Raw genomic sequence first — 26,145 nt, 5'->3', positions numbered from 1 at the left:
AGTTGTTTGTATCTAGGCATTCTTAAACATTTAGCTGGGTATTCTTATACATAAGCTGAAAAGATGTCATTGATATATCTTCAAGAGATTATCAGTACTCCTAGTGAGGCTTAGAAACTGATGAACTGTAATTTCTATGGATTATTTGAATTCAGATTTATTATCTGCTTACAGAAGGCACACACTTTCTATAGCAAGAATATGTAAGAGGCAGAATTTAAACTCTTACTGCTGCTTTACCTAAGGAACACACAAGTTAATATATGAAGTAACACTACCCTCATCCAATACATCTGTTGTAAAGAAGCCTATGAAATCTAGGCCACACACAAAACTGGTCTCCAAGGGCCTTTAGTTGGTGTTAGAATGCTGTTATTATGTGGTCTGATTGGTTTAGCAAAGAATTATCTCCAGTAAAACCATGTAACATAATAGTCCTTGCTCTCCCACATGGGAGCTACTTCTGCTTGACTGAGCAAGACATTTCTTGAAGGAGTAATAATACAGTTGCTCTTGCCAAAATGTAACATTAAATGAAGTGTATCATCATGTACATTTCTTTTGTGTACCAGTTCTTGTTCATTTAAACATTTGTGTCAAGTCCTCCACCATAGCATTAAAAAATATTAAAGTAAATCCATGGATTTCCTAGCAATATATTTAAAATAATTTTTTACTTCTTATTGAAAACTTACGTGTATTAATTTTGAAGCAGTGGGGAATTAGTTGCAAAATGTAAGTTTTCATAAATGAAAACTCTGTCGCTGAGCTGTCCAGATACAAATTTAATTGCCAGGCAGTACAAGTCACAGCAGTTCAATATTAATCTTGCATTGTGCTAATTGCTTTGAATGTGATGCTTTCCCTGTTCCCTTTGACTTTAAAGATTGCTGAGACAGTTCAATAGTTTATATGAACAGCTTTCTACGTAGTACCAACTTGGTTGTTTTTTGCTATGATTGTTCTGAACTATACAGCCTTGCTCTACAGATCCGTCCTTGTGTAACTGGAGCTGTAAACATGTACTGCACTTGTTGAGGACTTACCTTTTTATTGCTTTTTATTTTTATTACTATTTTTTACTATTTTATTTTATTACTATTTATTACTATTCTCCTATTATTTAATAATAGGAGACCCTCTTATTCTTTGTGTCTCCTCAACAGTGTCATACAAAAGCTGCCTGTTCCATCTTTAGATTGCTTTATAAGCATTGAGCAAATGCAAAAAAACAGGTAATTTTTTGTTTGGATGGTGAAAAGAAGAAGGGAGTTGAAGACGGGTGGTGCTTCTCTGCAGGGATGATTAGAGGTGTGATTGCTCTCGAGGGGCAGAGAAGAGCAGAAGCCATGGGCAGAGGAGGCTGATGTGTGGAAGACAAGGCAGTGTGGCTTTGTTGGAGCACAACTGCAGACATGGCATGCCTGAGACAGTCATGGGCTTCTCCTGAGCAGCAATGGGCTCCATCCCATTCAAAGCCCATGGCTTCACCAGAATAGCAGAGGTGTCACTGGGGGCATGGTATGAAGCAAAGGAGTATCCAAATGATGTCTTGACCTTAAACTGGAGGTAATCGATTCACACAGGTAAATAATTTGGCCTGCATGTTTTCTTCCCAGTGTATTACAGAGCATGGAAAAGACCAAGATTGTGTCTCAGGACCCAAGCCAACTCTTCAGGGTTTTCAGCCTTAAAATGTATGTGTAAACTCAGCAGAGAGTTTGTTATTGTAGACATAGACACCCACCGATCAGTTTTACAGAGCTCTTTTCATCTCCTTTCTAGAATTCTACTTTTAAATGAAGGGGAAGCCTTGTAGTGGCATTGTTTTACACTGCATTTCCTCTATCAAATTAATTTAGTCAAAGGAAAAAGGAAAATCACAGACAGGAGATGCTGTGACCTAGAAGCAAGGTGCTGTAGACCAGCTGAACAGAAACAGTGTGGCCCCAGCTCCTGGGGAGTCCAGGGCCAGCCTCAACTGCGTCTCCCAAGGGCCTCCTCCCAGGCACTGTGGCTCCCAGCACCAGTCCCTGCTGTGCTGTGCTCCCCTGTTGCCCCCACAGATTGCCAATTCTGGTCCTTGAGGGCGAAGCAGAGTCCAGGTCCGAAATCATGCTGCTTTTAAAGTGAGGGCTGTGTCGACATCTATTCCACATGAGGGGCTTCCAGTCAGGTATTTAGATGCCAAAAATATTGGACTTATATTCTGAAAGCTGATTAAACCTATTAAACCAGCCATTTTAAATGTTCAGTGGAAGGGCAGGCAGAATTGCATTTAAGTGCAAATAACTTTAATATTTTGCATAACTTCAGTAAGTAGCAGATTAACATGCAATTGTTCATTATTATATAGTAGATTAACTTATTTCTCCCAATTTGCATTTCAATGAATATCTAGTTGATCTATAAGCACATTGATTAATGGGTGCAGAAAATATTACATGGATTCAGGAAAAAATTGTTAGTGTGTTTTTAAAAAGGAATAGAATAGACTTGTTGATATTTTATAACTAAAAATTGTACACCTCTATTGTAACCAAGCATTAAATTTTTTGTATGTTAATTTAGCTTTTTCTAACCATAAAAAATAGTTTATCTTGGTTGAAAATGAATTCTAAATGTCTTGATCATGAGAATTGTCTGCAAGTGGTTTAATGACAGTTCTGAGCATTCTTTGCACTGTGGAGCTATAAATTTATATATTGTACTCATAAATATAACAGTACAATTACACTGCCACTGCAGCAATGAAAATTTCTCTGTACTCTTTCAGTAGAGGATTAGCTTATTGTACTTTAGGAGACTAAATTTCGGGTAAGTTAATGAAGTCTAATTTGCAGAGTTGAAAAAAATCCAAGATAGCATGTAAATAAATTAAAAAGAAGAGATTTGGGGAGAGGTAATAATTTCTTTTAAAATATGTCTTTGGCGAAGAAAAAACTGATACTAGTGGTTCAGAAGTCATTCAATGTATACTACTTTCCCAGTTTGCTAGAGCTTACATGCACAATTAAAATGCAAATTTGACTGCACATGCAATCAGTTGAGAGTTAAGTCTACATTACAAAAATTTTCAGTATTGCTTTTAGTTAGGAGTAGAAGAAAAATTTTGTCTTACAGTCTCACCCATGGTGGGAAAACCTGGCATAGATGTGGCTGGTTTAACAGAAGAGTGCTTTGTCAGACTTATTTTAGGTCTGCTGATGAGGTGAAATAAGAAACTGATTTATACCACCAGAGGGCTATACCAACCCAGCTATCGTGGTTTAGGTGGGGGAACAAAAGCTGTTACCTCTCCCTGGTGTAGGGGGGCCCTGGGGCATCACTGAAGCAAGGAAAATTTCCGGTAGTTTGCTCTTTCATTATTGAGGTGTCTGGAGGGGATGTGCTATGGCTTTCAAATTTGTGCTGTACTTGTGCCTCTGCAAGTTCATGCCGTGCCTTTGTGAGAAATCAAACAATTACCAGCAAGCATGTTGCTTCTTTCCTCCTTGCATGGGGTATTTGATACTTGTGGGAAATGTGCCCTTGGTAACTGAAGAGCTTCTGTCTTCTGAAAGATAATATATTAAATGAGTACTTGCATGAATCACAGATGTCAGATTGTGATCGCTGGGCATGTTGGGTCTTCTCAAAGGTGAGTTAGTATCTAAGGGTTGCAGGCTGTTTAACATGGTTTCTGAGCCACAACCTTAGCTCCTTCCCCTCTGTGAACTGAGCCTTGAGGGTCTTCGGCCTTTTGGATGGGGAGCTAAGAACAGGCATCTCTGAAGAAAAGCACTGACTCAAAAGCACTGAGGCTATATACATATGGTATAGAGCTGCTCAGAGGGCCTAGACGCATGTTGTGTTGCTTTGAAGAAGGAGCCCTGGTGGAAGCAAGAGAGTGTTGGATGAATCTGTAAATTTATTGAATGATAAAAATACTGAAAAAAATGCAGGAAAAGTTGCAATGAAAAAGAGCAAGGGGTTGAAAATTACAGGTTAAATTGTGGGCACAGATTTCACTTGCTAAATCATCACACCCACTTAATGGATGTGGCCCTTGTCTGTCTGGTGGTCCTGCTTGTGTTTGTGAGCAGAAGAGATTATCCTTCAGCATTGAAGTGAGTTTGACCATCTCCTGCATATAGCTGCTTAATCCTTGCATATGCAAGTCTCTTGATGATTCCTATTCAAGAGGCTTTTACATGTGCATAAAGCCAAGAGCATACAAAAAAGGTGCCACAGTGCCATATTCATTCAGAGCCATAGCTGGAGAAGAAAAAGAAAGTTAATGTTTTAACGCTGTATATAAAATAAAGCACATCCATTAGAGCAGTTCTCCCACAAATGAGAAGTGAAGATTCAGTTGAGTCCTTTCTGAGACAGTAGAAATTTGCATCTTTCGTTTTCTACTCAGTTCTACTTTCTATGAGCTGTGGACAAGGGAGATACAGAGGCTAACTTTTGTGTCCTGGTGGGACCGGTCTTCCTGGAGATCATTCCAGTGAACAGGGAACTTCTGCCTTGTTTCCCTATTCTTCAAATCTATTTAGAACAGATGCTGTAGTTTTAGCTATTCTGAGTCACTTTGAGAGGTTAAGAAGCCTTTCTTTGCACAGACTGTAGAGCTAAGCTGGGGGAAACTTGGTGCATGGGTTGAAATAAGGGTTGTCCTCATGCCCTTTGAATATCATGTCTACTCTTGCTGTTGAAATGAAGCTGATTTTTGGCCAGGTATGCAAGACCTTGAGATCAGTATTACTCTTATGACTCTTCTGCAGCCTGTAATCATTTGCAGGGGAGGACATCTGAAGTTCTAGTTTTCATTCTCATTACTGTCCAACAGCTCTGTTGAACAAAATGTGTGTGCCACTCTGGAACAGTTTTGGAGGAAAACATGGGGCTGTGCTAGGCAGAGAAAGGAAATTATGTGGACTTTGTCAGTGAGTAGTAGGCATGTCGTCAAGGTATTCCCTAGCTAGGTATAATTTCACTCATCAGCAAAGCCATTCAATATGTTTTTCTTTGGTTTAAGCCAAGACCATTTTTAGATTATCACTGAAGATGGGATATAGCAGTCAAAGACATGAGCAGTCCCCATGTGCTTGCTTCTGCCCCTCTGTCTTCCTGTTCAGAGAAGAGCTGAGCTGAAAGAAGTCTGTGGTGTCTATCATTCCCTTCATGTCAGTGTCATACGTTGTAATTTAAGACACTGATGATGGTATTTTGAGGTTAACTGTGAAAACATAGCACAGACATAGATCAGGGAGTTTTCACGTTTCATTCTGCCTGGGGAATTCTAGGGCTTGGTCACCTCACACCTGGGAGACTAACATTTCCTTTTCTCGAACTGTATCTGGAAATAAATGTCTTTTAGCTATATTTAAACAGTTCTAAGTGCAAATTTTGATTTAGTTTTCTGAAATAAATGAGGAGTGTTCACTAACATGTTGCAGGTGCATCACACCTTTAGATTTGCATCAAGTGCTTATATGGAGACCAGCACAGCAAATGGTTGATCTCAGCCAGAGCTTCTAAGCTGTTATCATGTAACAATAAAAAGAGCTAAAATTCCATGAGAATAATATAAAAGTATGCATATTTGTGATCCTCTGACTTCACAGATGTCAGATGTGTTGATTTTGGAAAACTCTTCAAAAAGAACTTCAATTCAGCTTAAATACTTCTGGTTCATAGGAAAATCAAGACCATGTATGTATATATATAACATAAATATATTTATGTATTGTGGAACAGAACAGCTGTTTATACTTCTCTTTCATCTGCTTACTGAAGTTGTACATGCTCTTTCCATTATGCTGGTGCTGTAGCTTAGGTCAGAGAATAAATGTATGCTCAGTAAATGATCACCCTATGGCTCTAGCTGTTGTCCGGATTATCTGACATATGTTAGACAGAATAATCATGTCATTGGTATCATTCCCTTTCTTGGTTTTCATTTTAAAAACATTATTTCTTCTTTCCCCACATATGATGTAATTTTCAGCTTTTAGTTCCAGATGTTTACAGATGAGCTTTCCATGGTCTGAGATCAAAATCAGTATCAGCTGGAATTTTAAAGATAGGGTTATTTTTGTACCTTGTTGGATCACAAGTTCTTTCAGTGTTTTTCTCCAACAGAGAGCTTCTTTTGCTTGTTTAGAGTCTCTTCTGCAGTTTTCTTCCTTTCTTAAGCATCACATTGTCGGCTCATTCTCCAGAAATAGCCTCCTTGTATTCTGTGTAAAGATGGATTTTAATGTCGTGCCACTGTCCTCTTTTTTTTTTTAAGAGCTTTGAGTGCTTTCACACATTTTTCAAATAGTTGATTGTACCATTAAGTTGTAATTAACATCTTCTGTATTGATATTTTGTAATTGATAATCTCTGTTTCTTTCTGAAAGACATAGTAACTTCTCTCTGAAGGTTGGTAGTTGTGCACTGACTTCAGATATAAACTGGTTTGTGAAGTTATTTTCACTTTAAGACCATGGCTCACAGTTCTTTCAGTTGTGCTGATGCATCTGATTTTAGAATTGAATCATTGAATCACACTAATTGAGGGAAAGTAATTTTAAAAGGGATAATCTCAGTGATGCAATTTATGTTGCAGCTATACAAATAAGTTTATCAGCACAATTGGGAAGGAGGCAGATTGCACCAGGAGGATCAGAATTAGTAGCTGGGGCAGAAAGCTTCTTGAGGGAAAATTGCTCAATTATTGTTAGAGGAGCTGAGCTGTTTCCTTTGTTTTCTGTTGTTAGAACTGCCTTCCGGCTCCACCTTCGCCCTCTTCCCCTAATTTAGGTCGATTCTATTTTTTTTAAGTCTTTTGTCATAAAGTATTGAAAATGTTCATCTGTTGTATGAAGGTGTTTAGTTTCCAGATTGTTGTGACAGCAAAGTGACTTCTGACAATGGCTCTCCATTCTTCTCCAAATCTTCTTTTGTGAAAATTTGAAAGAAAAATATGCTTAGATCAAGCTAATATTTATATGCTAAAGGTCAGAGAATTTCATCTGGGTTAGTTCTTTGTGGTGTGTGAGAGAAACAGCAGATAGTACTATTTGCCATTCATTTGAAGACCAATTAAAAGTAGAGCGTTTCCTTCAGTTGTAGCTTTGGGTGCCTTCCTGTGCAGAAGATGGGGCAATGCATCTGTGTTGTCTGTTAGTGCCAGGGTCCTCTGAAGACTCAGAGTTACTAGGTTTGTTTACTTGTGGAAGATCATTCACACATCCTTGGTCTGACCACTTTGAAGGTGGTGAAAAAAATCAAACTATTTCCCCCAAAGCATAATGTCTGTGGGGAGAAAAAACATTTCAGAAATCGTCCTGTGAAGGTGTTAGCAAGCATGCTGCAAGTACTTGAAAGGCCTGAGTTACCCAAAGCGAAATCCCATCTGTCTGTCACATGACTAATCAGAGACAGCAATTCTTTCTGAGCTTTTTCTTTGGAAAGAATCAGAGAAAAAAGTTACCCAAAAGTTACCACAAAGCCTTCTCTGAAAAAAATGCCATGTGCACAACATTTCCACACTGAGGATGTTCAAGCTCCAGTTTGGTTTGGACTGCACTCTTCTTTTTAATTTTTTAATCACCATTGAAAATCAGTTTCTTCTGAAAGATTTTCTTTCATTTGTCAACAGTGTTTGAGTCTTGTTTTAGACTGTTTTTATAGAATATGCTTTCAAACATTTGAGAACTGTCTTTATTAAAGATATCATGTTAATCATTGTTTTTCTGAGAATAGTTTAGTTTGTGTGCAGAATGTTGGGCTTTTTTACTGCTCCTCTGACACGAATATGCTTGAGGTGACCTCAGACTGGTTCTTATGAATACAATAGTGTGGTGAGTTTTGGTTGGGGGTGAGGTGGGTGTTTTCTTTGTTTTTTAATTTTGTTTTTAGTAGTGGGGAATTGCTTATATACAGTTGTATAATTGGCGTCCACAATATAGGTAAATGTGGGATGAAAGGGTCACACATCTCTGTGAAAAACAAGTTCTAAGACAAGTCTAGAATACTAAGAGATAATCATACATTGAAGAGTATCAACATTTTAGCTTATTGTACTCAAAAAAATATATGGAGATAGAAAACTTACTATCTTCATTCAAAAAAACCAGTGCGTTTTCTAAATGGAAATTGGCCAAAGAGGTGTGAAAATGAACTGCACCTGGCAGTTGGAAGACTTCGACAAATTCCTTTTTCTCTGGGTGTTTAGATTAATAAACTTAGCTGGAATCTGGAAAAAAACAAATTTGAAATGCCACTGACTTGCTTTGAAAACCACCTAAGAGCATAGCCAGATGCTTGTTAGAAAAACAGTTGCAGTGATAATGAGAAGTTCCTTCATCTCTAATGTGGTGCATAACTGACTTGAAAACTCCTCATTCCCTGCAGGATGAGGTCAGATGGGTTCAGGTAAAGCACTGTCAGGATTTCTCTATTCCCTAGTCATTGAATCACCAGTGCACCCAAAGTCATATTTATCACGGACTTTTACAATAAACAGATATCCAACAAACAAACAAAATTTGGTGGAATTATTTAAACACACCTTGTATTTAAAGTATTAAGAAATATTACAAACTAAGTTATTGATGCTTCGTATAAAGATTAGATTGCTAGACATGCCACAGTTTAATTTTAAATATATCAAAATGAAAATCTGGTTTAGCATTTGCACTTTGCTCTACCATTATTTATTAAATATTTCTACTAGAGGAACTTAATCTCTCCTTTGAAGGCATTTCATCCAATAAAAGTTATTTCTGGTATCCAGATAGTTCTGAGCTAGTTACATTTGTATTAGTACAAGTCGGAAGAGAGGTAAATGCCAATAAGCTTTACAGTTGAAACCCACTCTAAATCCAATATTCTTTGTTTAGTTTGGATCTAATTCAATGAAGGCTGTTGGTATGCTAAGGTGAAGAGTCTTACATTTAATGTAAAATGTGTTGTTTCTAGGTCTACAGACAAGACTGTGAAACCTTTGGCATGGTAGTGAAGATGCTAATTGATAAAGATCCATCATTAGAGAAGTCCATTCAGTTTGCCCTGAGGCAGAATTTGCATGAAATAGGTGAGCGATGCATTGAAGAACTCAAACATTTCATTGCCCAGTACGATGCTGCCAATCAAGATCTATCAGAATCCTTCAAAGAGGGCTCATACTAAGGTCAAAAATATGCTTTTAGATCCTCTTCATTGTGTATGCCATAGTATATAAATCTGCTTTTTGCAGGGAAAGATGAGATCTTTTTGGAGATATGAACCCAAGGCTGTGCTCCTTCGAGGTAGCTCAGGTGGCTGTTCCCTTGTTCACTGTGGTCTCCGCAATTGCATTGTTCCTACCTGTCCTTGTTGACATATATTCCTTTTAAAGAACGTTCTTTTAAAAAATGTTGTAAAGCAATAAACTATTTTTGAAACCTTTACACTGTTGGCTTGTAAAAAAATGTTCAGTCTGATGTATGCACTCTTATGTTTTGATGCTTACAAGTGTAACTTCAAACATTGTATTTTTTATTAAAATAATAAGACACAGCTCTCATTTGTCAACATATGCAGAAATATGTCTGGTTTTCATATATACTATAGGAAAGGAAGACTTGCAAAATTGGTTACAATTATGATTTAAATAATCTGTTTTGGTTTAATTTAAAAATTCAGATTAATTCTGTAAAATTACACAAGAGGTTAACTCTAGTCTCTGACTCCTAGAGCAACTCTAACTGCTTGATATAAGAAGTGCTGTATTTTTTTTATAATTGTGCATTCTGCAAATGCCTTTTAAATTTTGGTGTTTTCCCTATCAGGACTCATTACTAGTAAGCAGTATTATGTCAGATGGATTCTAATTTTTTTTACTGTTTGTATTTGCTGTGTTTTTGACTACACCATACAGAATGTAACTGCAGGCAGCCACTGAGCAGGGAAAGTTCCCTTTTCCTACTCTGTTCCTCTCCCCCCTTACACCTTCTCACCACTTTTCACCCATCAGTTTTAACAATAACAAGGCTGTGTGTAATCTTTATTTCCGACTTCAAGAAGGAGCAGGAATTGGGGTGGCAAAGATGGGAAAGGAAAGCAAGCAGTACCATCTCTTTAGTAACCCCAGGTAGCTTTGGATTAGGTGTAAAACAAAGTTGATCCCTCAGGCCCCAAATTGACTATCATTTCAAACCTAGGTGATTCTGGGACCACTTTTTATGTGATAGAGCAACTTGTATTTTGGGAACAGTGATTGAGGAAAGTCAAGAGACTGCCAGTGAAAAATATTCAGGACTTGTTTGTGGAATCCTGACTATTGAATGCATTAAGATACTGTTTTTTATGAACATTTTAGAAAAGGGATAATTTGAGTCATAATCACAAAGAGGTAAGTATAAGCATGATTGTTTTCTCTACATTTGCATTTAGGAACATGTGAAACTCTAAAAGGACTAATGACCAAACTCACCATTTCCAGATTTCATCAGAATGGGGTGCAGAAACATAAATGAAATAGCATTGATTTTGCACGTACAGGGTACTGAATGTGTCACAGCATCTTGCACACGCAAATCTCCCTATGCTGTATTAAGTATTCGTTGCATCAGATTCCTGAGATGCCTGGTTAGTTCTCATGTCAGTAGGGTGCAGTTTTGCAGTTGGCTTTTGTTGGTTTCTAAGAGTTCACATTGCTCAGAGGAGATGACCTGCAGGTACTCTTGTTGGCACCTGGGACTGTGTGAGTTGCGCAGTAGTGGGAATCAGCTCATGGGCCTTACAGGATGCTAATTTGGTGAGGGAGAGAGGGGAAGAGAGGCAACCTGTTGTGACACAGTAGTGAGACCTGACGCACCCCTTCTGGCAATCTGTTTTACCAAGATCAGTTGTGAACCACAGGCAAAGTTTTCTCTGATGCAGAAGCATAACTACAGCACTTCACTACTTGTCTACAGGACAGAGAACCTTTGGGGTGTTACATCAGAGTTTCTGCTTTGGGTTAGAAATGCTAATGGAAAAATACTGAAATTGTGTGTAATATATTTTTGATTAAAAATCTCCATTGTTACTGTACAGTTTGTTAGGAGTTTCCTTTGTTAGAAGCCTTATTAAATTTACCATGATAAAAGTATCTGAATTTTCAAGTGCTTTTCTATTAAGTAAGACCTAAGCTTGCGGTGATAGAATATCTCAAGTTGGAAAGGAACAGTAAAGATCATTGAGTACAACTCTCTGCTACTCGCAGAACTACCTAAAACTGAACCACATGACTAGGAGCATCATCCAAGCTCTGGCAGCTTGAGGCCATGACCACTTCCCTGGGGAGTCTGTGACAGTGACTGACCACCCTCTCAGTGAAGAACCTTTTCCTCATGTACAACCTGAACTTCCCCTGATGCAGCTTCATTCCATTTCCTTGTGTCCTGTTACTGGTCACCAGAGAGAAGAGATCAGCACTTCCCCCTCCACTACCCATCTTGAAGTTGTAGACTGTAATGAGGTCTCCCCTCGATCTTCTCCAGGCTCCTCCTCTAATAGCCTAATCTCTTTCCTATATTGTGGTGCCTAAAACTGCACACAATATTCAAGGTGAGGCCACACCAGTGCAGAGCAGAGCGGGACAATCCCCTCCCTCAACTAGCTGGCGATGCTTTGCCTGATGCCCCCAGGACATGGTTGGCCCTCCTGGCTGCCAGGGCACTGCTGACTCATTTTCAACTTGCCTTTGACCAGGACCTCCATGGCCCTTTCTGCAGGGCTGCTCTCCAGCTTCTCATTCTCTAATTTGTATGTATAATCAGAACTACCCTTGTCCTAGGTGGAGAATCTGGCACTTGCTCTTGTGAAACATCATGCGGCTGGTGATTGCCCAGTTTGCTAGTTTATCCAGATCTCTGTGCAGGGCCTCTCTACCCTTGAGGGAGTCCACAGCTCCTCAATTTAGTATTGTTAGCAAACTTAATGTACATTTGACTCCTCTCTTTACCATTTATAAAAACATTAAAGAGCACTGGCCCTTTTACTATAATTCTTTGAGCCTGACCTGTTGGCCAGTATTCTTGAGTATTTTATATTAGCTAACAAGTCAGTAAGATCTTTCAAAAGTTTGTTATATTGTCCTTTGCTTAATCTGACTATTTTGAAAAAATTGATTAAATTTTACTCATGAACTAAGGAGTCTTTAATTTTTTTAAGTGCTATTTCTGTGAAAGGTTTCATTTGCATTCATAAGTGATAGGTTACTGATTTTCCATTTAATACTTGACATTGTGTTGAATGTTCACATTTAACCTTTTGGGATGTATGCTTCCTGTTGATGTAAGTAAAATATACTGTGCCAGTTCCTTAACTTAAGGAAGAAGGATGGCTTTTAGTCTTGCTTCCTTTAGAACAAGCATGTAGTTCGGATTTATTTCAGATCAATATAAAAAAAAATTGTCTCTGGTCTAGAGAACACCCTCAGTGGGGCTCCTGGAAAGTGGTAGGAAGAGCACTGGTGAAAGGAAACATGTTGTGATGGAGGAATTTGATTTCTTTGTTGCGGTAAGAGCTACTGAAAATGGAAGTTACTCCTTGCACTTGATAATATGCAGATCCCATAAAAGAGTAAGAAAGGAGGTGGAAATTGAAGGAAAGGAGTATGGAGATTCAGTGCTATCTGCCGAGGCTCGGAGGCTCAAATGGTTCTAAATGGTTCTGTAACCTCACTTGAGTGAGCTGGCAGCTTTGAATGACAGTGTAAGCAGTAAGGGTGAAAATCAGCAACAAAACCACTATGGATATGAAAGTATTAGCTGGTGTAGTGGTGCCGTGCTTTGGGTTTCTGACAGAAGCTGTTGATAACAAAGGGATGTTTTAGCTACTGCTGCGCAGAGCTTACACAGAGTTAAGGCCTTTTCTGCCTCTCACCCCACCCCACCGGTGAGGAGGCTGGGGGTGCACAAGAAGTGGGAATGAACACAGCTGACCTCAAGTGACCACAAGGATATTCCAGACCATACGGCATCATGCTCAACATATGAAGCTGGGGGTGGGGGTGAAGAGTTTGCCAGGGCTGCTGCTGTTCAGGGACAGACTGGGTATTATGTGGCTAGTGGTGAGCTACTGGGGTTTTTTTGGTATCACTTCAGGGTGTTGGTTGGTTTTTTTGTGTTTGTTTTTTGCCTATTAAACTGTCTTTAACTCAGCCCATGAGTTTTCTTTTATTCTTCTCTCCCCCATCCCACTAGGGATAGTGAGTGAGCAGCTGTGTGACATGGATGCCTATGAGGCACTTGGAATATAGGTCTAATAACACAACCCACATTTTAGAGCTTTGGTGACTGTATCTGAGTCTTGTGCTGGTTGCAGACACTACATCCCGTACCATTCTGTTTAAGGTGGAAGAATCAATTAGAAATATTTCTCATAGGAAGTGGTCAAAAATAATAAACAAGAAATTCTTTATGTCAAGCTGAGAAAACTAAATAAAGTTGTATAGTCATCTTAAATTTTTTTCTTGAAGAAAGTATTAAGAAGCAACTAGCAATCTATGGAGAACTTTTATAATCTACTATTCCATAAGACATTGCCATTTGGGAGAGTACATATGCTGCATCTCAGGAGTTGATGTAAGATCAGAAGAAATACCGGTGGAGACATTTCTCCATGAGACAGTTACTTGGTCCAACAAAGGACACAGCAGTAGTGGTTACACCATTTTGGTTTTGAGGACCCTGGTTTCCCATTTTTGGAAATGCAGGCAAGAAGGGAAGGTCCTAATCATTGTTGGAGCATCTTGGGGAAGGTATTAAGAAGTCAGCATCTCTCATGCCCTGTAACTCCTGGCAGTCTGGTGGCTGTAAAGCATGTGGTGCCTGAGCCAGGGCAAAGCCTGCCAGCTGGAACCATCCCACAAGGTGCCCGTCGGCCCATGCCACGGAACAGCGTATTGCTTTGATCAGCTTTCACATACACAAGACTTGTTTGTACTAGAAAAGTGACTTACACGGTGAGTACCACTTCTGGGAGTAAAGGATCTGTTACTTATTTTACCCTGAAAAATACAAGCAAGTAACTGCTAGTCCGATTTAGCCTTCGCAATAGCTTCATTTTCTTTGCTGCCCATGTATCCATTCCTTACTTTTAGCTGCTTTTATTTACAACTTCTATATCCTCAAGAAGGGCAAAAATTTGTGGCAGTTTGAGCCACATTAGAAATCTAAAATCCAATTTTTAGGCTTCTCCCACCCCTTCTCAACAATTTATCCTAACACCGGAGAGAAACTTTCAGGCCAGAAGCTTCTGTAGGGGAAGGGGGAAGTTTGATTTGACAGATTTTTCTGGTAAGAAGCATCTACTATTTCATTCATTTCCTTTCTTCAGGTGGTCAGAAAGCCAATAGCTTTAGCATTTACTATCTTAATTAGTGGATGTCACTGTTAACAAATTTCTGCCCTTTATTTAAAACAGTGGAAGAAGTTTATTATAACTTACAGTAGCTTCTGCTCCACATCTCAGTTCAAGGGAACTTTTGAGATCACCTACAAGGTTATAGTTTTTGCCAGCTTGCCTTCTCTAACCACCCAGTATCTCTCTTCCTTTATGTAGGTGAACTTCAGAAATTATCTTTGGGAAAGGAGGGGGAACAATAATAATAAAATCCACATCCACAGGAGTTGCATACTGGTTGTACTGATATATTCCAGGCTTGTGTGGTTTTTACATTTATATAGTTTACATTTTGCTTGACCCATAAATAACACTTGCAAGATTAAGAGGGCCATAGAGAGTATTTACATAGCCCCACCATGCATACAGAGCTTTTAATACCTAGTAGACAAAATTAAGCTGTTTTGCACTGAACATTTTTCAATATTTTTCAGCTTAAACCCCCTGACTAAAATACAAGCAATATTTCATCCATAATGCTGCTGTTAAACCCTTAACAAATCTAGTTTGATCTTGTAACAAACTTCTTCAAATTCAGGGATATAAAAATATTCAGATTTTAAAATTTTAACTGTACAATATGTACATTAGTATTTGCACTGTTAAATTATGAATACATTTAAGCCTATGAAATACTACATTATAAATATCAATGTTTTTGACTTAGAATTGCAGCTAATACATTTTAAAACCTGGATAATGCATGTGAAAAGACACAATTCTGGAGCCTAATCCTTTAAGCCCTTATGAAAATATTTGTTACGTAAGTAGATTCATTGACTTAAATGGGGTTACATGCCTGAGCAAAGGACTCCAGCAGTTTTACCTCTCTCACTGCTGAGGGGTGGGGGGCACAACAGAAGAAACATCACCACTCATTGGCAGCTAAGTCCAGTTCCAGCAGCTGAATTAATACCTTCCTTTAAGCAGGCACAAAAAAACCCCCAAAATCCAAAACAACCACCTTACACTTTCTCAAAAAATTGTGGAGGAAAACCCATGACAGTTAAGTGTATAAACCATTTACTGTTGCTCTAGGATACATCAAGGCTTCAAGCATTTCAGCTCCCACATTCTGATTTTTACCTCTTTAAGGAGCATTTTCCCAAATTAAAAAAAAAAATTCCAGTTTTTGTGCGGAAACTTGAAAGAGGAAGAGTGAGCTTTATCTGTGAAGAAAAGACACAGCATAGAGCCTTCTTTTTCTTGGCAGCAAGAGGAAAAAGTGAAAGATCACCTATGTGGATATAGCTACAGCACAGGACTGACATTTTTATTTACTTATCTTTGTTGAATCCTCTCTCAGATAATTCAGTGTAGGTGAATAGCGAGCATAAAATAAAATGTCTACAAAAAGTCTCTATCAAGAACTGCAGTAACAGTATTTTGACAGCTGAAACACAGTATGTAAACCTAGCAGTATCTGAGCAGATCATTTGGTGTGGGGACATTTCTGAATGTTACTTGTACAATGTAAACTCTGGCAGGGTTATCATTTACAATGGCAAAGCATTAAGAACTTTAGCAACTTGCCTAAATACAATTATTAATATAAAAAGATGTGGTTCATACTGTAGCTACAGCATTGACTGGTCTTCCCAATTAAGAAATATTAAGAATTAATTAAGAAATAATGCAATTTTTTCCTTTGTGTCCCCTCTTCTTCTTTGATTTGGTTGTCCTTTGTCCAAACTGAGAAGTAGATAACGCAGTAGTTGGACCAGAAAGATCATCTGTATAGTATGGATATCTCAGTGACCGTGGTTGTGGAATTGGCTGTCCTAGAAAATATCCTTCCTCTTCAGAATCAGATGATGAGGATGAAGTTGAACACCAGGAGTCATCTTCATCACCATATAGTCCAAAAAACTTATCAACCACCTGATTCCTCAGTGCATAGTCAGACCTAGTATGGGCATATTGTCCATACAGCTCTGCATTTTGAATAAATGCCCGAAGCTCACGTGAGCTCCTATTCTGAATAAATTTTTCATGATCCTGAGGGGAGTAATAACGAAATCTCTCTCTCGGAGAGCTTCTTCTTTCTGTGGCCAAGTTAAGTGCATTATCTGAACGAGACTTCCTACTTCTTCTGCGATGGTGAGAAGGCCGATTTCCACGTTCTTCAAAATGGTAAACACGCCTACGAGTCCTTTCACTCATTGGAGGCTGACGTATTTCAAGATTCTCATAACTTCCATTATCAATGACATCATCTGAAAACTTCACTTGCTGTGGTCTAGACTGGGATTTAGATCTTCTCAGTACAGGCATATGGACTGGTTTTTCCTCTGGCAAGACTTTTTCCTGACACAGCTCTGAACTCAGACTCTTCAAGGACTCTGTGCTCCGGTGGAGCATTGAAGAATTTAGAGTTCCCATGTTGCTCATCTTCTCACAGTCCTCCACATCCAGCTCTTGGAAAGTTTGCAAAGAGTAGAGAGATGGCCGTGGCTTGCCTTCTCCATCCATTGAAGCCCCTGTGGGGAAAAAGGAGGAAAAGGAAATTAGAGAAGCATGATGGAGACAAGTATTATAACAAAATATAAAATGTTTCTTGTCAGCAAAGCAGACCTTTCGGAACTATTCAGAACTAAAGGACTAGCTTCACAGAAGATTAAACTTTGTTTTGACTTAAAACATTTAAGTATTAGCTCTGATTACCAAAGAATTAGTTCATGAGGACATCAAGAGCAGAAATTCTATTAGTTTAAAATTTTGAAACATGAATACAGCTAGGCCTTTAAGAAAAAAGGATTATTTAAAATTATTCTGCAGTCTGTGCATTTTTAGGGCTAAAATAATTCATGTTTCCGGTACTGCCAAATTCATGTTCCAGCTGTTGCTACAGGAAAGCCAAGCTTTACCGCCTTGCAAAGAAGGATCCTTACCCTCCAAAAAGCATCAACAATAAGCTGGCCTGGTGTACTCCACGTTTGTGTCTACTGACCCTTCATTCCCACAGCAGTGTCATGTGCCCTGTGATGGTCCCAGGTGCAACACCTCTAGTTCATTCTCCTCCTGTGCTCCCTGAAACAACCTCCCCTTCTCAGTTCCTTCATTACTGCTTGGCAAATGCAGCCAGCCTGTGGTTGGGCCTGAGCTACACGAGTAGTTGCAGTAATTCAGGTTACAGGAGGAAGAGAATGGAGAAGATGATTGAACAACTTTTAAAATGGGTCTCTAACTCCCAGGTTTGGGGGTTTGTAGGGAAATAGGAAAGGAAGGTTAACACGCACTTTATCCCTTTGGGTAACTTTTGACAATCACGTTTGACAAGGAGATTCACAAAAGCGGATTACCAGTTTCCTTTTAGTCAATGGAGAAAGATAATCTCATAAACCTAATTTCCTAAGGCTAAGAAATTTACCATCCTTTCAGACTTCCTACATATTTTTACAAGCAAATCAGGAAGTTATCTAAAGCGTTTTGCAGATTATCTTTAATGTTATCCTAATATATAATGCAACCTCTTGTACTTAAGGTATGGCAAAAATAAATTGTCATTTGCTTAAAGTGGTGATTTGTATATAACAAATGCACAGTTTAAGACCATTCTTACTCTGATAAAGAAAAGAGAATTCAAAAGGAAAGGAGAAGAGTCTAATAGAATTTAAGTAGCAGAAACATATCTCACTAAAAATTATGTGCTTGATTAAAGCTGTTGCCTACTTTACATGCATCTCCTACTACTAAAGCTTTTTAAAAATCACAGAAATGAAAAATCTTTGTTGAAAATACTCCAACACTATACTTTGGTTGACCTCTCCATCAAAACCATTCATTTATTTCCCCATTACCTGTTATGTTAGACAAAGCCAAAGAATCCATTGAGTCTCGAACACTTTGTTCTTGCTGTTTCAAGTCAGACAAACATTCGAGTGAACCTCCATACCACGGTGTTTGGTCGTGTTTGTATCCTGATGCCCCATGTTCCATGTCTAGCTCCTGGATTTTCCTGCTGCTGGCAGGGCCTGGGTGGCTGCCATATGCAGAGTCTCCCAAACCATCTTGTGACTGGGCCCAGTACATGTCTGATTGATACTTCTTACTTGCTAGGCTTGGATTATTTTTTTTCAAGTCCAACTTGCTCTTGACCATGCTATCAGAAATCCAGTGTTCACTTGATCTAATGTCTACTTCAGCGGGCTGCTGGAAAAGGCTTTTATCACCAAACTTCAGAAGAAGTTGAGTCATGTAATCTTCATGTTCTGCCCATTCTTCAGGGTCTTCAGGCATTTCTTGCTCTACTCTTCCTTTCCAGAAATCTTCATTAACGAAGCTTGCCTCTTCCCTTGAAAGGCTTAAATCATCCAACTTACGAGAGAGAGTATCATCAGCATTGTCTGAAAGGCCAGGAAATTTGTAATTGACGGCTGGTGACAGGAGGAGAGACTGACGGCACTGGTCAGCTGACCGGCTGCTTTTTCCCATGCGGACACTCCTCCTGGAATCTCTGGATCGAGCTGACTGAAACGCAGAATCAGAAGAGTCGGAGGCGTGAACATCCTCTCCCAAGCTGCAGGTTTTTGAACAATAAATCTGCCCTTGCTTTGGAAGGAAAGGGCAGCCAAGCAAAGAGGTCTTGCACTGAGCACAAGAAAAGCAAGCTTCTGTGGCGTGCCAGTGCTGTCCATCATAGGTCATCTGAGCATGGTCAACACCTAGAAAGGGAGAAAAAGCAGTGCTTTGGGTTTCTTTAAAAAATTACTTGCAGAATTCATGCTTCTGGAACGTGAAATCAGTTCATAAATTGGCTTTCCCTTTCCCTTAATTTGTAACTTTAATGCTTAAAAAGGACTTACCAATATGTTCCCCACAGGTCTCACAGTATTCTGCATAGAGAGATTCAAAACAGTTACAGCAGAACGGTCGCCCATCCTTCATGATGTATCTCTGTCCACCCAGGATTGTTTCACACTCAAGGCAACAGAAGTGCTTCATGTGCCAGTGGCGACCTTCAGCTTCTGTACACTCATCAGCAAAAATTATCTGTTCAGAAATAAAATGTATACTTTTAGTTAAGTGGCCAAAACCTGACCTTTGGAGTTAGAGCATGTAAAATATCCTAGCTCTGCAGTTCATACACTAAGTTTATTTTTATTTAGCTGCCTTTTGCATACAAAGATAGAAACAACGACCTCCCACAGCAATTGTGGCGTTCCAACCTTTTCTATAACAAAAAAAAAAAAAAGTAAACCAGCACATTTTAAAGCAAAAAAAAAAAAAAAGGAACNTAAGAATTCAACCATTAAAGAGGCCTCTATAAGGATGATATTTTGGAATATTTGTACAGATACTTTTTCTTATTCAATCTACAAGGTTCAACTCTAAACACAAACAGGTTTGTGCCTCCTAGAGACCATCATATTGCTTGTAATATTGCCAATTTGACAAGAAATTAAATACCCCTCAGCCTCTAGACACATCAATGCAGCAGAGTCCTGACTTCTCAAGTGACTGCATTTGAAGTTAGGAATTTCCCAACTGCAGTTTCTTAACTGAACAACAGGAGTGTAGATTGGCTGTAAAATGTGAATTATGTACCTCATCACAGGCTGAACATCGAGGTTTGAGAAGTTCAGCATGGTGTCTGCCACAGTGAATTTTTCCATCTTGGTAGAAGTAGATAAGGTCAACAAGCAGCTCATTGCATGTGAAGCACACAAAACACGAGGGATGCCAGCACACACCAGGCCCGGCTCTCGAGGCAAAAACTGCAACTTCACCGCCATTTATTTTTGTACCACACTAGGAACAAATGCAGAAAGTGAACACAGTTCCCATCCCAAACTACTAGCTTCTTGCGTTTAAACTAAGTTAAAACACCAAACCCAATATGAGATTTTATTCCAAAATTCTGACAAGAGGGAAAAAATGTTATCAGTTTTGGTCTAGACAAACTGTGTCTCAATGAACCTTTTGTGAATATAAGTTTATTTTATACAAAATAACATTTTAAAGCATATGTCTGTTTTTCAATTGTCATTACTTTAGTATGAGTCAGCATTAGGGGTTTTTTTGAGTAGGAAATACATCAAAGACTCAGTTAATTCCCAGTATGTTTTGCTTAAGCAAGCACTACCTTCTTTCTTCTTCCATGCAGCTTCCAAAAATCCTTTTTTTTTGGTTTTGTTGTTGTTTTCAGATATAGACAGAGATAAGCTTAAATTTTAATACTGAGATACTGTAGTTTTAGATTATTCAGCCTGGTAGTCAGCTTGTGGCACTAGGAGTATTACCTGTTCACAAACTGCATGCATCACTGCTCTTGAGAGTAGTTTAATAGTGCCTCGGCCAAGTGCCTCCTTTTTGCGCTGAGAACTGAATATCTGCAGTTCCTTCTTTTCTTCTTCACTTAAAGACTGGCAGTATCTCACCTTCCAGTGAAAACACAAGAGAACTTATTTTATACACTGAGCCTTTAAAGTAACACATTAATAAATAAGTGCATATATGCAAGGAATTCATCAGGCCTGCTGCCACTCATCATTAAACTTTTCCAACTTGCCTCCTCTGCCATCTTAATATTTAGGTAATATGGCATAACACAAAAGGAGTATGGAGAGAGATTTTGCATTAGAGGAAAAAAAACCCACCATGCTAAACTAAGGAGTTGTTTAGGAAAGAAAAAAGATTTTTAAAAGCCAACCCAAAATCTGCTGCTATCCTAAAACAATGGAATGAACCTAAATCAGCCGTAACATTGTCTTTTAGATTTATGGTTAAGTGCCCACAACTAAGTATTGCAGTAGACACAAGATCTTAAGTATTGACATCCACGCCCCTTTCCTTACAAAGAGCTTGTTTGTTATTTCCACTTCTACTCCAAATTACGCTGCATAACTGAGATGCAAACCTTTTACTATCACAAAGCATCCTTTTTGTGCACTACAATGCAATTTCAGGAATTTGTAGGTTCCTGGTAATTGGTGGGTGGCTGCAAACACTATAAAACCAACTTGTGTTAAGTTTATTGCAGTGACACCCACCTCCCTAACAAGCAGAAGCAGTGTCCTTCCAGACAGCTCTTATCTGCACACAGGCCAAGCGGACAGCTGAACAATGGACTCAGTGTACACACCATGCTGCTTTATAGCTCAGATGCCACTGCAGGCCACGGTTTAGGCTTGTAATAAATACACAGGCAGGTAATTCTCCATGTAAAAGCTGGCAAGGAGACCCCAAGCCCTGACGGTTCATCCTAAATTCTGTATTTACCTCATTATCATGGGGTGGCAGCTGATAGAGAAGTTGTTTAATCCGGTGTTTCTCTCCAGGACTGTTAACGTAAGGGACCTTCTCCTCTGGCAAGCAGGCGAAATACAGCTGGACCTGACCAGGAGAAACACAGAGTTCAGTCCAAGGGAGATGCATCACCCAAGCACTGCCAGCATCTTTTAGCTACTATTTTATCTCAGTTCTCATTTATGAAGGAAGGAGGTCACGCTACATTAGACCTATGACACGGTTTTTGCTGAAAATACGAGACCCAAATAAACCAGCTCAGCAAACCTGAATTGTCTCTGATAAAACTAGCACCCAGCTGCTGAATTGCTTTTCTGGAATGCAATTTGCAGTGACAATTAGGGGGGTATCATAAATTATGCACATTTAATGTTCTCATTATTCCCACCCCCTTTAGGGCTGGTCAACAACTCTGTGGAAATTCTAAGTTTCCCTCTGTAATTTACCACACAAGGCATGAAGCTTTCCAGAAAACAGCCACTATATAAACAAATTTAATTTGCTCTCTGCATTTTACACATTGTTGAGACAAAAGCTGTTTTGTAGTCTCCTGCTGACCAGGTTCACCCAAAGCATCGGCTTTCATTGCTTCCATGTGGGCTTTGGTAAGAAGGTGGAAACATCCTTCCCTTGGGAGGAGGCTGGATCCAGCCACATTTCAATCAGGTGCAAGTTAACCATGGAATTTTCATGGGATGAATGTTTTTGTATCAATCTTCACTCTTTTTTTTTTTTTCAGAAGCATATTATGACAGGAAAGCTGTAATGAACACTGTGACAAAGCCCAATGGCAAAAAATATTTTTGTGGAACAGCTACAGATTTATTGTTTTTCCTATGCAGCTTCCAGCTTGTCATGAGACCTGGGGCTGTAAGTTTTGCTATTGGGAAAAATATTACTTGCCATCCAGATTTAGATAATGCTCAGGTCAACAGCTTATTACTGTTCAAGACAGATGAAAAAGAAGCAGTAATCTGTCACTTAAGCCAGGAAGCAATCAAAATTATTAGAGACAGGCTGTACAAAACATGACTTAGTCTTCATTTAACCAAAACTTAAAACAACTGAAGTTTACTGTAAGCCCACTTGCTACTAACTGTATTTCAAAAAGCTCTGGAAAAATATAACATGCAGCAAGAAGTGAAGCTTTAAAGATACTTTCTGCCCTTTTCTCAAGTTTATTGCACTGTTCTCAAAGTAAGTAATTTGTCTTGGAAAAAAAAATCTTCAGGGAGTTTGAGCTAGCTGAGATTATGAGGATATTTTAGGGCATTTAATTGTTCTGGCAGAATGTTAGCTTGCTGTTTGCCTTAAGGTCTGATTCATCAGGATTCTTATAGATGCTTAAATAAGTGATAAAAAGAGTTGCCCTAAAAATAGCCCATTATTTGCCATTCCTGCTGACTTGTTACTTTACTCACTATTAAGAAAATCTCTGCATTGCAAAAAGGAGACATCTTCTGCACTTTTTTTAACTACGAACTGTATAAGCTTGCCAGGATTGCTCTGCCTCCTTTAGCAGATGTTGCAAAGCCACTCTGGCCATTTAATACTAAAGTCTGAGTTCTGGATATTAGCAAGTACACAGCTTAAGCACAGTTACAATATAATCAAGTAAATGAAAACCACAAGAGGCTCATTTTGATCTCCCACAGAAACTTGCTCATAAATAATTTCACTTTTATTTCCATTACTGTGATGTTATACAAAAAAAAAGGGTAATGAGGAGAGGGGAAGGAACAGCCCAGCCAACCCATGAATGTCAGCTCCAGACACCATTCAAGAGGAATCCTAGCAGGGACAAATGACAGCCATACAACTATTTAAACAAGTGTAAAATATGTTATTATTTGTCACAGTGATAGAACACTTGCATTTACATGCGCTGTAGTATCGTCCACGTTCTAGATGTCAAATGCCTAGTTTGCCAAGTGCAATGAAGTACTTGGCCAAAGAGCACAATGCCATGAGGTATGCCATAAGCTTTAATTTAACCTAATAACTACTTTCAAAGAAAAAGCACATTTCTGTGCTACTTTTAGACTTGACAATACATATCTCTGCAGCACATACTTAGTGAAAAACCTTGACTGGGAACTGTTCTTTGGAACATAAAACTCCTCAGGGTTGAGGATTTTAAGCTCCCTACACACAGCCTCATTGGAACAGGAAACAAACAAAAAAAGAAGTGAAAAGTTCTATATGAATTAAAGTTTTATACATTATAAGAATTTAATTGCACTTGTAGAGCCAGCACATCACTCCCTCAGACGGTTCTTATGAGGCTTATTTTTAAAATGCAGAAGTATAGTTGGTACCTGCTCTGGTCTGAGGCCTGGGGGAACCCAAGCATATTCCTCCAAGGCACAGCCAGAGTCATCATCAGAGGTTGAGCTTCGCTGACACCCAAAAACGAGGTTATTGGCTTTGGGCTCCATCTCCAGTGGCATGAGTGTGAAGCGTTAAATATTTCAGCTGCAGCTCATCAAGAAATTGATCTAGAGAAAGAGATTAATAGACCTTTAATAAATTTGAACATGCAACAACTAATTATCAGTGTAAATGATCTCAAAACAGTTCAGTATTCCTTTTGTTGTCCAGAATAATAAATTATTGAAGCTTCATTACAACTTGCTATAAGCAATTAAAAAGTTCTTGAAAGAGTTATAAAAATAAAACTACTCAAGAAAAAAACAAAACAAACCCTAGACACACACTACCACAATTGGCAACCACAATGTATTTCAATATTAACACTTGTCACCTTTTACAGTTCTGCTTGTTTCACATCACAGGTTGTACATAGGTTGTATCTAGGAAAGACTCATTGAGCAGATATTAACAACATGAACGACACAAGCTCTTCCTGAAGCCATTACTACCACTAATCTACTAAAACAAAAGACATGACAACCACATGTTAAAAACTAAAGAAATTACTGGGAAAAGATAGTTGTGCAAGTAGCATCCTGTTGTTCACAAGGTAGGCACAGAGCAGCAAGCATCTGCTGGATTCCTCTGACAACTTTGTTTTAGCTGTATGGGAGCGGAAGGGCGTTGGTCCTGCTAAATATCTGAAATTCAATTATGCCAGATTAGTCTCTGTAAAATACATCATGATTGTTCTGTCAATTTAAAACCCTACAGGGTGATGCTTCTGTTGATTCATGAAGCTTGCAAAGATTAATATCACTGGGATCATTTTGAGTAACAACTGGCAAAGAAGGCTCTCACCAAGATCCATAGCAGTCTGCAGTAGAAAGCTTAAGATAAATATCTTAAATTAAAATGTCTAGCAGTTCTTAGGAAATTCAGATGAGGAATTTCCATGAATATATATATATATATACATAAAAATACAGATAACCAAACCCACAGAGGATGTGTCCTAACATGGCAGACATCCTGACCACTCAGGGTAGGAACAAGCTTGCTGTAACAGTACCACATTACACATGACCTATGTCTTCCCCATTTTAGGACATTCTGTCACCTATTTATCTAAACAAAGATCCAATTTTGTGAGTGCTAGATCTGAGCAGCAGAAAATTCTAATCTCCTTGCCATATAACCTTGCTGGTGCGTCTAATGTGGAGAGCAATCTAAAAACTTCTGGTGAGTCCCACGTTATTACATATCCAGTATATCACCAACATATTAGAGAAAGTAAGTTGCTGATAGATCACAGATGGAAGATTTAAGACTGTGTACCCAACTATTTTGCTGGTTACTCAACAGGGGTTTCTCCTTCAAGCATCAGGCACTGGTTAGTGCCAAGTTCTGATGATTCAGCACATAAACTAAACCTGTTCCATAAAAAGTGCCCACATGCATCCAGAGCAACAAACTCACAGAAATTACAATACCCAGTAGTATACGGTCTTATCTACTCCTATTTTCTATACATCTATACATTCCCACACCCAATAAAAAGAGATGGCATTACTTAACTCTTCCACTGGGCTAGTGCTCATAGAAATTAAGTTATTTAACTTTACTCCAAAACCTTCTGGTTCAAAAACATAGGCATTATTTTTGGTGCATGGCTGAGATGCCAACACACTTCATAGCTGCACTGTAATAAGAGATTAATTTAATATTTGATGGGGCAAGCAAACATGTCAACTTCCCTTCTGAGAACAGGCTATTTCTGGAAAGCTGGTGAGCTGTCAGGCACATGCCTGACATCTTACTCAAGTTGAACAACTGAAGGTTAGCAAAACAGCTTCTGAGTTTAACATTGCCATATCACCATCTTTCTCAAGGAAGGTGAGTATAACCAAACTCAATCCTATGTATTTCAAATAGAAAACAGACTTTCTGGTACTTACTATATCCCTTGAATTAGTTGCCTTCAGAAACAAATGACAAGAGACTGTTTCCCTTTTCAACTTACTAGTGGAAGTAAAGTTCAGCATCAGGTATGTTTTTGTTATTGCTTGCATAAAACTGGGGTTTGAGAAAGGAGGGATAGCGGAATACTGT

The 26,145-nt window shown here is 38.8% G+C and overlaps 2 protein-coding genes across 7 annotated transcripts in view; one reads left to right on the top strand and one right to left on the bottom strand.

Moving 5' to 3' along the window:
- Window positions 1-11,113, top strand: part of PPHLN1 (periphilin 1) — a 67,366-nt gene extending 56,253 nt beyond the window's left edge. For 3 of the 4 annotated variants that reach the window (XM_017838142.1, XM_017838141.1, XM_017838140.1), the window contains exon 11: window positions 8,959-11,113. In XM_017838142.1, coding sequence (XP_017693631.1) covers window positions 8,959-9,168 — 210 coding nt within the window. In that variant the 3' untranslated portion in view covers window positions 9,169-11,113. The remainder of the gene's footprint in view (window positions 1-8,958) is intronic. The other variant, XM_017838144.1, reaches the window with a different exon arrangement.
- Window positions 11,114-14,639: 3,526 nt separating this feature from the next.
- Window positions 14,640-26,145, bottom strand: part of PRICKLE1 (prickle planar cell polarity protein 1) — a 66,532-nt gene continuing 55,026 nt past the window's right edge. For all 3 annotated transcript variants that reach the window (XM_017838147.1, XM_017838149.1, XM_017838146.1), the window contains exons 2-8: window positions 23,979-24,158; window positions 21,634-21,747; window positions 20,655-20,792; window positions 19,960-20,163; window positions 19,218-19,404; window positions 18,213-19,076; window positions 14,640-16,892 (exon numbers count right to left, since the gene is read on the bottom strand). In XM_017838147.1, coding sequence (XP_017693636.1) covers window positions 16,036-16,892; window positions 18,213-19,076; window positions 19,218-19,404; window positions 19,960-20,163; window positions 20,655-20,792; window positions 21,634-21,747; window positions 23,979-24,110 — 2,496 coding nt within the window. In that variant the 5' untranslated portion in view covers window positions 24,111-24,158 and the 3' untranslated portion in view covers window positions 14,640-16,035. The remainder of the gene's footprint in view (window positions 16,893-18,212; window positions 19,077-19,217; window positions 19,405-19,959; window positions 20,164-20,654; window positions 20,793-21,633; window positions 21,748-23,978; window positions 24,159-26,145) is intronic.

The sequence above is a fragment of the Lepidothrix coronata genome, unplaced genomic scaffold, assembly GCF_001604755.1.
Source record: "Lepidothrix coronata isolate B3197 unplaced genomic scaffold, Lepidothrix_coronata-1.0 Scaffold325, whole genome shotgun sequence".
NCBI lineage: Eukaryota > Metazoa > Chordata > Aves > Passeriformes > Pipridae > Lepidothrix > Lepidothrix coronata.
Note: the sequence above shows the minus strand (reverse complement) of the source record. Positions and strands in the feature narration are given on the sequence as shown.